General features: G+C 41.6%; 1 protein-coding gene and 1 pseudogene across 1 annotated transcript in view; both read right to left on the reverse strand.

Moving 5' to 3' along the window:
- LOC116901067 overlaps positions 1-7161 on the reverse strand; it is a 10266-nt pseudogene extending 3105 nt beyond the window's left edge.
- A 1904-nt stretch (positions 7162-9065) lies between these two features.
- LOC116901068 (zinc finger protein 431-like) overlaps positions 9066-12149 on the reverse strand; it is a 44772-nt gene continuing 41688 nt past the window's right edge. The window contains exons 2-3 of the mRNA XM_032902638.1: positions 9446-9572; positions 9066-9130 (exon numbers count right to left, since the gene is read on the reverse strand). Of these exons, the coding sequence (XP_032758529.1) occupies positions 9066-9130; positions 9446-9572 (192 nt within the window). The remainder of the gene's footprint in view (positions 9131-9445; positions 9573-12149) is intronic.

Here is a 12149-nt window from a genome sequence, read left to right on the forward strand (position 1 = left end):
CTCCTGGTTCGGGTCCCTGAGTCATTCCTCTGCCCTGAGAGGAAGATGGAAGATTCCCCCTCATGTTTTGTCATCACAGAGATTTTGGCATTGCTGCAGTCAGTGTTACCGCTGCGTGTGTCCCGTCCCACTGTGGCCTGCTCTCTGACCCTCTGTGCACTGCTGCTTGCTGGAGAAGACTGGACTCCAGCCGTTGCTGCCCCCTCATTCCCTTGGTGACTCTTGCTGCCTTAACTGGTGTTGTCATCTTGCAGTCTATAGCTTCACAGGAATGTCACCTGCGTAAAGCGGCTGTGGACTGGGGAATTCTGTCCTGGTTATACAGATCTCAGACATGGTTCCATTGCCTGCTGGTTGTTCCAGAAAAGAATGGCTGATCCTGAACTGTCTTGGGAAAGACCTTGTTACTTTCGCTGCTATTGTAGCAGCCATTTACTGCTATAGCCATTGTGTCTACAGTGTCTGGAGTTATCCTCCCCCATTCTATTGTTAGACAAGCACAGTGGGTGAACTTTCTGGAGTAGTGGCTAACAATTGGGAATTCTAAATTTTATTATAGCAGCGGCTTGACTACGGCCCTTGGTAGTAACAGCTGATGAGAACCAGATGAGGTGCCCACTACTTATCGGGAGTGGCTCTGTTTGGTGCGGCCCTATGATGTGGATTAGTGTTCATGCTATGGTTGGTTTGCAAACTCAGATCTCAACAGAAACGTGACAAGGTCGTTGTCACTCAAGCACTTGTGGCCATTGAACAAGGGGCCTCCCCTGAAATTTGGTTATCTATCCTCAAAAATTAGTCGGTATCTGAGTTCTCTGCTCTTGCACCCCATGGATCTGTGGATCCATTGCCCTGGGGTGAGAGAGACTCAATGATTCTTCGATCAGCCCTTCTACATCGCTGAGGTTTCCTCATTGCACGTGATAGCGTGATCATGATTTCCCCACTAACTCATTTTCTGGCTGGCCGCTTTTTAGAGTTCGCCCTAGGTCATTTAACAGTTACTGTCACACAGCACTGCAGTATCCAGAGACGGGCAACTTTCCTCATGCACAGTACACGGGGCCCGGTGGCGATAGGGTTACCCTTCGACGGATAAGGCTGTGACATAGAGGAACGACGTAAGACAGGAGCCACAGCAGATGGACATAACTGCAGAGACCTAGACCAGCCTAGACAATAATTTATTGTTATTAATAAAACAATAAGGGGGAGATGTAGAGGGCCACAATAACATTCGCCACCACAAGATGGCGCTGGCTTCCACTGCGCCCCACGTGGAAAGCAGGGATAGGTTTCGCCATTACAAGATGGCACTGGCCTCCACCGAGCCAGCCGACTTCCTTTCAGGAAGTTAACTGTGTGCGCATATGCAAGAGTGCCTTCATGCCAGGTCTTTGCCCACTCCGGGGCATGCCTAATGAGATCATGGGTAAGCAACCAATCAGGTGTGGATGCGCCGCGCTAGGGTGTATATAAGCCGCACCATGCTGGTGCCCGCCGCCCTCTTTTTAATAAATAATAAGCATTTTGGCTACAGAAGGATTCGTGTGTCCCCGTGTATTCTTGCTGGCAAGACAGTGCGGGACATAGAAGGATGGTAGATCACAGGTACTGTGTACATTACTGCAAGTAAAAGGAAAAACAAGCAATGAAAATAAGAGGAGGAGGGGGAGCAGGAAGATGTGCAGGAGAAGAATGAAAAGAATAGGAAGAGGAGGAAGAAGAGGTGGAGTCAAGCAGGTGGGGGTGGAGTGGAATTGCAAAGATGAGGGGAAGCAGGGCAGCCGGGACACAGAAGTTAGGTTGATGCACATTAGGAGGCATCCCTAACTTTGCTCCATCTAAATCACCAGAAGCACCAAGCTGAGTGAGGGGCTGAAACTTTGCTCCACACAGAGAGGGCACAGATGCCCAGAGGGTACAACAGCTTGTGATGAATCCCTGGGCCTTTCAGTCTGAGAAAGTTGCACAGCTTCATAAATTGTACCTCTTGTGCAGAATGCTCTTTTGTCAATAGTTACTTTGAGTCAGGCTGTAAATAGCTCAGATAATAAAGAACTTACCTTGTGTTGTTTTGTACATGCTTGGCCAAGTGGGTGGAGTTGTTAGGTGTGTACCATTGGAGCAGGTATATCACTGTGGTTGTGGTCATTATGATCCCTTTCCTAGCTGCCTGGAAGCCAGTATTCTGCTAGCAGCCTTCAGATAATGATGTAGAACTCTGAGATCCTGCTGTACTATGCCTACAAGGATGCTGCCATGTTCCTCTCTTGATGATAGTGGGCTGAAACTCTGAACCTGTAAGCCAATCCTATCTAAATGATGTCCTTTATGAGATTTGCCTTGTTCACCGTGTCTATTGTAAGCAGTTAAACCATCCAAGGATGAAGGTGTGAGCTGACCCCTAGCCACACTCAGAACAGTATGACCCCAGACAGACATCTCAAACTGCAAATTGATTTAGGTTAGTTTGTACCCAGATGAACTACTGTTTGTGTAGTAAAGACTGTTTCGATTTAGAAGCTGTGAGAAATTTTTATATTGCTTTCCTATAAGTGGTACTGAGAAATAAAAATTGCACAGTTTCTCTGCCTGCTCACTCTCCCGATTGCTGTGACCCTACCAAGGGACCCCAACACACTAAATGATGACAGATATGAGGAGGTAGGGGGCAATTCCAGAAGGAATAATATGATTGGGACATGATTGTCTAGGATGTGCCAGAGATCTGGTTGGGTGATGCTCCATGGAATGTATTTAGTGTGATGGTAGCTGAGATGCACTCCAAGGAGCGTGTGAGGTAGAACCTGAAGTGACCACCTTATGTAACCTCACTGGAGTCCCAGTGAAGGTATCATCATACGAACCTATCTACAAAACCTTCCTGCTTACAGGAGGTACAGAGACAAAGAAGGAGTGGGGTGTGAGGGAATGGGCTACCAATGATTGGTCTAACTTCAGAGCCATCTCATAGATAAGAACCAATCCCGGACAGCATTAATGATACTCTGCATCCTTACAGACAGGAGCCTAGCATATCTGTCCTCTTGGAGGCTCCAGGTAGTAGCTTTCCAAAATGGCCAAATACTGGAGGTAGCTCCAGGAACTGGTGGAATATTTTCAAGGAGGAATTGAGGAATCTGGAAGTAATAAGAACTTCACAAGTAGAACAACAGAGTTCATTGACCTCAGTACTTAAGGGGTCCCAGAGAATTATCCAAAAACCAAAGAGCATTCATGGCCTGGACCTGTGCCCACACCCGAAAACATGTACAGCCTATGTGCAGCTTGAAGATTGTTATTTATATGTGTTCCCAAACAACTGAAAAAATGATGGTCCCCCAGCCTGTTGGCTGCTTGTCCTGTCTGTTCTCTTAACTTCGCTGCCTATTCTCGTGGACATGGCAATAATGAAAAAACACTTGTTATTTTACAATATGTACAGAAGACAAGTTTTATGACTATAATGTTTTAGCTAATTTTATTTACATATCTTTGCAATAGGAAATGTCTACAGTATGTAATACTCACAACGTAAGTTCGAACACTGTATAAATAGGATTTAAAATTTTGCCTCCCAATCTCCATATCTTACATGCCTTAATAACCCATATCACAGTAAACACACACACACAAACACACACTAAATATTTTCTTAAAAATACATCTCATTTCTTTTACATTATCTAGCATCTTTAGATAATCTCTTTTGATGACATACTTGAAGTGGAAGTACCAAATGGTACCTATTTGGTACCTGAAGAACCATAGAACTTTAAAAAATATGTACATATCCACAACAATCAATGGTATGGATTTTCAAATGAAGGATACACACACACACACACACACACACACACACACACACACACACACAAACGCATACACACACACAGAAGAAACCACCCACCACAAGCACACATGCACACACAGATCTGTATTTAATATGCATAAGTCATCTCATTGCCTGGGCCACTCCCAAACTTCAACATTGCTAACGCCCCCCCAACCCCTGTAAAAGTTCTGAATGATTGCTTAATAAAATCTTTACCACATCTTAGTTACTCAAAACCGACTTGGGGAGATACCGCTGAGGCTCCTCTTCCCTGAAACTTACATGGAGGGTACTCTGTCTTTCTCAGCTCCCAAGCCTGCATCCAATTTGTTTCCTGGTTTGGTGATTCTCCTTGCTCTTGAATTCAAAAGTGATTCCTCTGTCTTTGCCTAGACATTGGCCTCTTGTAATTTCACCAATAAGAACGTGCTGGGGATAGGGAGTCTCAGGTCTCAAATGCAGGATTCTCATGTAATTTGGGAACCAATTTAGCACTAGAGGACATTAGAACCAATCCACACCAATTGGGAAGAAGCAACAAAGAAACAAGCCCCAGCCCCAAGAATTCCCCCCTTTTTTAGTCACCCTCCTTTAATCATCTGGTGAAACTAAGTTCACGTTCCCAGGCAGACAGGAGTTGTGGACTTCCCATTGGTGGCCACCTTCCTTTACTCATCTTTTTGTTTTTGAAAACATAATGACGGTCTCTAATAATGCCCCAGCTATTTATCTCATGCTCCTCAAAACACAACACGGGCTTTCCTAGCAAGTGCAAGGTCCTGGGTTCGGTCCCCAGCTCCGAAAAAAAAAACAAAAAACAAAAACAAAAACACAACACGGGTACTCTAACACCAAAGAACAAATGAATATCATTGGCTAAAGTGTAACACCCACATCCGAAAACAGTTGACACTTTAATCTACATAAGCATCTACCCCTAAATTCTGGACAGTGGGAAAATGTATCTGAAATTGGCCCAGATGTGTTTGCTCTTTATTTTTTAATTGATTGTTCATTTTTTTTTCATTCCAGTGTTATCCCCCTTCTGGTCTACCCTGACTGTTCCACATCCCACACCTCCTCACTACCACACCCAAGAGGATGTCCCTATCCCACCATCCCACATTGTGGTGCCCTAAGTCTCCTGAAGATATGTGTATCTTCTCTGAATGGGTCCAGACCTAAATGTCCTCTATTGTATGTGTTGGGGGCTCCTATGCTCATGTATATGCTGCCTGGCTGGTTGCTCAGTGTTTGAGACATCCCAGGGGCCCAGGTTAATTGACACTGCTGGTATTCATATAGGATCACTCTTCAGGCTCTTCCAGGCTTTTCCTAATTCAATCACAGGGGTCCCCATTTTCTGCCCATTGGTTGGGTATAAATGTCTCCATCTGACTCTTTCAGCTGCTTCTAGGGTCTTTCAGAAGGTTGTCATGATAGGCTCCTGTGTGTAAGCATACCATACCCTGAATCATAGTGTCAGATCTTGGTGCCTCCCACTGAACTGGAAATCAATTTGGACCTCCTTTTGCTCAGGCTCTTCTCCATTTTTGTTCTTCCAGTTCTTTTACCCAGGGACCATTCTGGTCAGAGATTTTGATTGTGGGATGGCAGCTCTATGACATTCTGCGTCACAGTGATTAGGGGATGTCTTACTTGTCACAGTTTAGGCTTTGAGTTCATTTTCTGTCCATGATCCAGGAGCAGCTTTATTACAATAAATTCCTACCATTTTCATCACCTGAGTTTGCGTTGTGCTGTATTTGAGAGAACCCTATTGCACAAAGGCTTTTCCACATTTTTTATACTCATATCTTTACAGCATGATTATTTTCATGATGATAAAGACTTTAGAAATGTGCAAAGACTTTACCATATTCAATGCCTTCATAGCTTTATTTTTTTGCCCCGATGATGATATGTGAGAATTGAAAAGACCTCCCCATATTAAATCTATTCACATAGTTACTATCTGGTACGGATCGTTTCATGTTGATGAAGTCTATAGAAATACATGAAGGTTTGACCAGGTTAAATGCACTCATAAGGTTTTATTAAATACACTCAAAGGATTTTTCTAAATTATGGTTTATTTTGTGCCTTTGAATATGACTGATATGCGAAGGCTTTAACACTTTGCTTACATTCATAGGGTGTCCCTCCTGTTTGTCTTCTTTTATGTATTTGAAAGATGATTGCTCGTTCAAATACACAGGCATAATCACACTGATTATATTCATAGGGTGTCTATTGAGTATGTCTTCTTTTATTTACATGGAAAGTACTGCGATTTGCAAAAGGTTTGCCACATTTCTTACATTCACAGGGTTCCTATTCAGTGTGTATTATTTTATGGGCTAGGAGATGACTGTTTTGGGAAAGGTTTTACCACATCAGTTACAGTCCAAGCATTTTTCTCTAGGACCTATTCAGTCATGCAGTTGAAGATGCTTGTGATGTCTAAGGGTTTAAGAACATGTAACACATTCATTGGGTTTCTCTGCTGTATGTGATTGTTTATGTATTTGGAGGTCACTGCTTTGTATAAATGTTATAAAACCACAATGGATGCATTCAAAAAAGTTTTGCTCCTGTACGTGTACTTTTAAGATTTTAGAGACTACTGCTTTGTGAGAAAGCTTTGGAACATTGGTAAAAGTTAAAGGGTTTCTCTCCTGTATGTGTTCTTATATGTCTTTGGAGATGACTGCTCTGTGCAAAGGCTTTACAACATTGGTTACATTCATAGGGTTTCTCTCCTGTATGAGTTCTTATATATATTTGGAGAGTATTTCTTTGTGCAAAGGCTTTGCCACATTGGTTACATTCATAGGGTTTCTCTCCTGTGTTTGTTCTTTTATGTTGTTGGAGACTACTGCTCTATGCAAAGGTTTGGGCACATTGGTTACATTCATAGGGTTTCTCTCCAGTGTGTGTTCTTTTATGATTTTGGAGATGGCCTCTTTGGGCAAAGGCTTTGCCACATTGGTTACATTCATAGGGTTTCTCTCCTGTGTGTGTTCTTTTATGTTTTTGGAGACTACTGCTGAATGGAAAGGCTTTGCCACATTGGTTACATTCATAGGGTTTCTCTCCAGTGTGTGTTCTTTTATGAATTTGGAGATTGCCTCTTTGGGCAAAGGCTTTGCCACAGTGGTTACATTCATAGGGCTTCTCTCCTGTGTGTGTTCTTATATGTCGTTGGAGACTACTGCTGAATGGAAAGGCTTTGCCACATTGGTTACATTCATAGGGTTTCTCTCCTGTATGAGTTCTTATATGGCTTTGGAGATGACTGCTTTCTGTTTGATTACATTCATAGAATTTCTCTCCTGTGTGTGTTCTTTTATGTTTTTGGAGAGAACTGCTGTATGCAAAGGTTTGACCACATTCATTACATTCATAGGGTTTCTCTCCTGTGTGTCTTCTTTTATGTTGTTGGAGACTACTGCGGTATGCAAAGTTTTGGCCACATTGGTTACATTCATAGGGTTTCTCTCCAGTGTGTGTTCTTTTATGATTTTGGAGATAGTTGCTTCGGGCAAAGACTTGGCCACACTGGTTACATTCGTAGGGTTTCTCTCCTGTGTGTGTTCTTTTATGATTTTGGAGATTGTTGCTTTGGGCAAAGGCTTTGCCACATTGGTTACATTCATAGGGTTTCTCTCCTGTATGAGTTCTTATATGTCTTTGGAGATGACTGCTCTGTGCAAAGGCTTTGCCACATTGGTGACATTCGTAGGGTTTCTCTCCTGTATGTGTTCTTTTATGTCTTTGGAGAGTACTGCTTTTGCAAAGGCTTTGCCACATTGGTTACATTCATAGGGTTTCTGTACTGTATGGGTTCTTTTATGTTTTTGGAGACCATGGTTTTGGACAAAGGCTTTACAACATTGGTTACATTTATAACGTTTTTCTCCATTACATGTCCTTTTATGTCTTTTGAGACTATTCCTTTGTGCAAGGCTTTACCACATTGATTACATTCATAGAGTTTCTCTCCTGTGTGTGTTCCTTCATGATTTTGGAGAGCACTGCTTCTTATAAAACCTTTACAACATGGGTTACATTCAGAAGGTTCTTCTCCATTATGTGTCCTTTTATGTCTTTTGAGATTATTCCTCTGTACAAAACCTTTACCACATAGGTTACCTTCATAGGGCTCCTCTGCATTATGACTTTGGGTATGACTCTGAACTGCAAAGCCATTACCATACTGAATAAAATCAAAGGTTTGCTTTCCAGTAAAACTTCTTTCATACCTGCAAATACAATTGGCACATGTAAATTTTTTCTCACATTGATTATATTCATGAATCTTTTTATATCTATGAATTCATTTCAAATTTGGTTTAAGTGTAAAGAGCAAAATGATCTTAACATAGTATCAATTTGTTTACATTCAAAGGTGTTGCCTTTTATTATGGGTTGTCTTGAATGTTTGAAGACACATGGAATAGGCAGAGAATTGATTACATGACTCATATTTATTCCATAATTTTTCTATTAAGAGTGTTAACATATTTGAACAAAACTCAATGAACTCAGAGCGTTTGTAGACTGACTGCGAAGATAAATTTTGCTACCTTTGAGGAATACTACAATTGCAACATGAGCCAATGCAAAGAGGAAAATTTCTATAACCCTAATCTCATAAAGTGATTCAGCGCTTTGAATGTGTAAACGTCACCAATCATAGTCAAAAACAAAACATTTATCAACTTTTCCCACATTAAGAAACTCTCCTCAAAGTGGTATCTACTGTACATCTTCTAATTGTTCTGGAAAAGAGAGAGGTATGTTGCTTCTTTCAGTATCACTAAGCTCTTCTGGCTTGCATTCATAGGGACATATGACATCCACATTAAAAGAAGAATAACACATTACATTCAACACATTACAAAAGAAAACTTCTACATTACATTTACACAATTTCACTTTGTTTTCCTCACAGAGTTGTGGTACAGGGTTTAAGGTTTCTCCACAAAACCATTGTTGAATCTCAAAAACTGTCCATATCATTAAATTTAGTCATGCTGCTACAGAATACGGTTCACCACAATTTACTATGGACTATTTGCTTATTAAAAGGGTGTAGACATATAATGATGACCTAATCAATATTTGATGCAGTGTGTATTTTACCCTGTTGCTTTTCTTTAAAACTTGCTGCACACATGAAATTTTCGTGGGAGGCATTATCTTATCATCTTTCACGTGAAAATTACCTTCCAAGTCTTCCAGAACTTTTACAATATTCTTCAGTAGTATTGTCTTCCCAAATGTATCCTAAAAATGGTATCAGAGAAATTATGTTAAATAATTGGAATTAGGCAACATTTAAGTTACTATCTTTAGTGAACTTTAGAACCATGTCTGATTTACTCACTTCATTCTTCCTCATTTTTAAGTGAAATTAAAAAAAAAAAAATTGAATCAGGGTTGGGGATTTAGCTCAGTGGTAGAGCGCTTGCCTAGCAAGCGCAAGTGTCCCTGGGTTCGGTTCCCAGCTCCGAAAAAAAACAAAAATAAAACAAATTAAATATTAAACAAAACCAGCTGTGCCTATATTTTACAAAGTGAATGATAAATTCATTGAATTACCTATAGCGCTGAGATTCCTACAGGTCTCCAGCATTACACATTGGTAGAGACTCTTCTGAGAAGGATTCAGCAATGCCCACTCTTCCTGAGTGAAGTTCACATGCACATCATCATAGGTCAGGACATCCTAAAAGATACAATACATGTGTACATGATACATCATGATACCACCTTCCAGTCTCCATTTGCACCGAAAGCTGTAGCTTTCCCTAAGACCTGCATACTCAAAACCGGTCTTCAGGGGTGGTCTATCAGGAGCACTCTCACTCCTATGCCCACAGGTGAAACCCCAATTTCTCTCCACTGACTATCCAAAGGGAGATACACCAGGAACTCGCAAGGCACAGGAATGTCTGAGCAACCTGGGATGGGACCTTTATGGTCTGCATCTGCTCCCAGAGCTGAGGCTGTCCTATTGCTCTTTAGATCAAAAACTTTGCACATTGAGATGGTCTCTTAGGAGTGCTCTCATTGCCAATCACACAGGTTGGAACACACATTTGCTCCACAGTTGTTAAAGGAGAGATGAGCTTGGAACAATCTTGGCAACGGAGTGGTGGGGAGGCCTGGGAGAGGACAGACCTGGTCTCTATCTGTGCCCAGTGTTAAGGGTGTGTCATAGCCCTGCAGACCTAAAACAAGGCCAGAGAGTACTGGTCTCCCAGGAGCATTCTCATTCCTAAGATCAGAGGCATGTGAGTCTGCAGGAGGAACAAGCTAGTCAGAAACAGCAAGATCAACTATCATTAGCAATAACTGGATGGCAGTAGGCAAGCATAAGAAGCGAAGCATCAAAAACCAACACTAACTGTCATCATCACAAAGCAGTTCTCTCACCACAACAAGTAATGGGTATATCAACATACCAGCAAAGCAAGATTTGGATTGAAAATCACATCTCATGGTCATGATAGAGGATTTTAAGCAGGACATAATTACCTCCTTTAAAGCAATACACAACACATGTAAATAAGTAGTTGCCTTAGGGAGGAAACAAAAAAATCCCCTAAAGATTTACATAAAAAAAAAAAAAAACTAAGAAAGAGGGGAAGAAATTGAACAAAATCATCTAGGATATAAAATTTTAAATAGTAACAACAAGGAAACCACAAGGAGAGGCAAACCTGAAGATAGGAAACATAGGAAAGAGATCAGGAGTAATACGTAATCATCACTAACAAAATATAAGGTATTGAGAGAGAATCTCAGGGGCAGAAGATAGAAAACATTGACACAACAGTCAAAGAGAATGCAGAAAACCCCCACAAAACTTCTAAGTCAAAACATCCAGGAAATCCAGAAGAAAACAGTGTTGTGAGAAGAGCAAACTTAAGGTTAGTAGTTATAGAGGATAATAAAGATGCCAAACTTAAAGAGACAGCAAATATCTTCAAATGTTTTCTGAAGTAAACTTCCCTAACTTAACGAAAGAGATGCCCATGAACATAAAAGAAGCCCACAGACTGCAAATAGACTGGACCATAATAAAATTTCCTCCCATCACACACATCATTTAATGTCTGCTTCCTGCTATATGGATTATGTTACAAGATGTGTGATTTGTACTATTTACAGACCCAGCAGTATGAGCGGATGAGAAACTTTTGCATCTCAGAAGCTCCTTTTGTAACTAAGAATTGAATTTCTGTGAATCATGCCATTGACTGGAGGTAATAGAAAGGTAAAAGGATTTTAATGAACTACTTCTGAAGGAACCCTATTACCTCTTTTCTACTAATTTCTAAGCAATTGATAAAATTAGTCATAGAAAACTGAATGTAGAACATTCAGAAATTCAAGAACTCAGAAAAGGACATGGGAAAGAGAGTTGATCACCCAGACTTGTGTGCACTCCTGAGACTGCAGGGCAGGAGAGACTGCCAACTCTCCCTACCATTGCCCACATCCCTGGCCTACGAGGAAACTGTATAGGGCCTCTGGGAACAGGAACATAGGCACAATCAAGCTGCAGTAAACTGCAGTCCCGACTATGCCCTGATCTGAAGAGACCCAGTCAAACAGCTCCCTGCACCCAAATCCGATGGGAGGGAGAGCTAGACCTTCAGAGGGGCAGACATGCCTGGGAAACCAGAGGAGACTACTCTCTGCCCACATTTCTGATTCTAGAGGAATTTGCTTAGTCCCATCTGGGTGCCCTGTGCAAAGAGATCCTGGAGGAGGTAGAGGCCCTGCTGGCTGATGCCCTCACTGAGAGCTTAAACCCAACCCTGAGGAACACTTCAGACCCGAGACTAGAGGTAAGAACAACTTTTCTACTCCAAGTAACCTGCCTGGTGGACTCATGACACACGCCCACAGGAACAGCTGAAAGCCAGTGGACAGGAATAACTACACTCCTGAAAGCAGAACACTCTGTTACCATAACTGGCTGAAAGAAAACAGGAAAACAGCACTCTTGACACACAGGCCTATAGAACAGGTCAAGTCACTCTCAGAAATAGCAGAACAACTTAATACCAGAGACATGCGGATGTTGACAGGCAACTGCAGGAACCCAAGCAACAGAAATCAAGAATACATGGCATCATGGGAGCCCAATCCTCCCACCAAAGAAAACACTGAATATCCAAACACACCAGAAAAGCAAGATGTAGATTTAAAATCACATTTGATCACGATGATGGAGGACTTCAAGAAAGACATAAAGAACTGCCTTAGAGAAATGCCGAAAACACAAATAGAT

Source organism: Rattus rattus, chromosome 5 (assembly GCF_011064425.1).
Source record: "Rattus rattus isolate New Zealand chromosome 5, Rrattus_CSIRO_v1, whole genome shotgun sequence".
Lineage (NCBI taxonomy): Eukaryota > Metazoa > Chordata > Mammalia > Rodentia > Muridae > Rattus > Rattus rattus.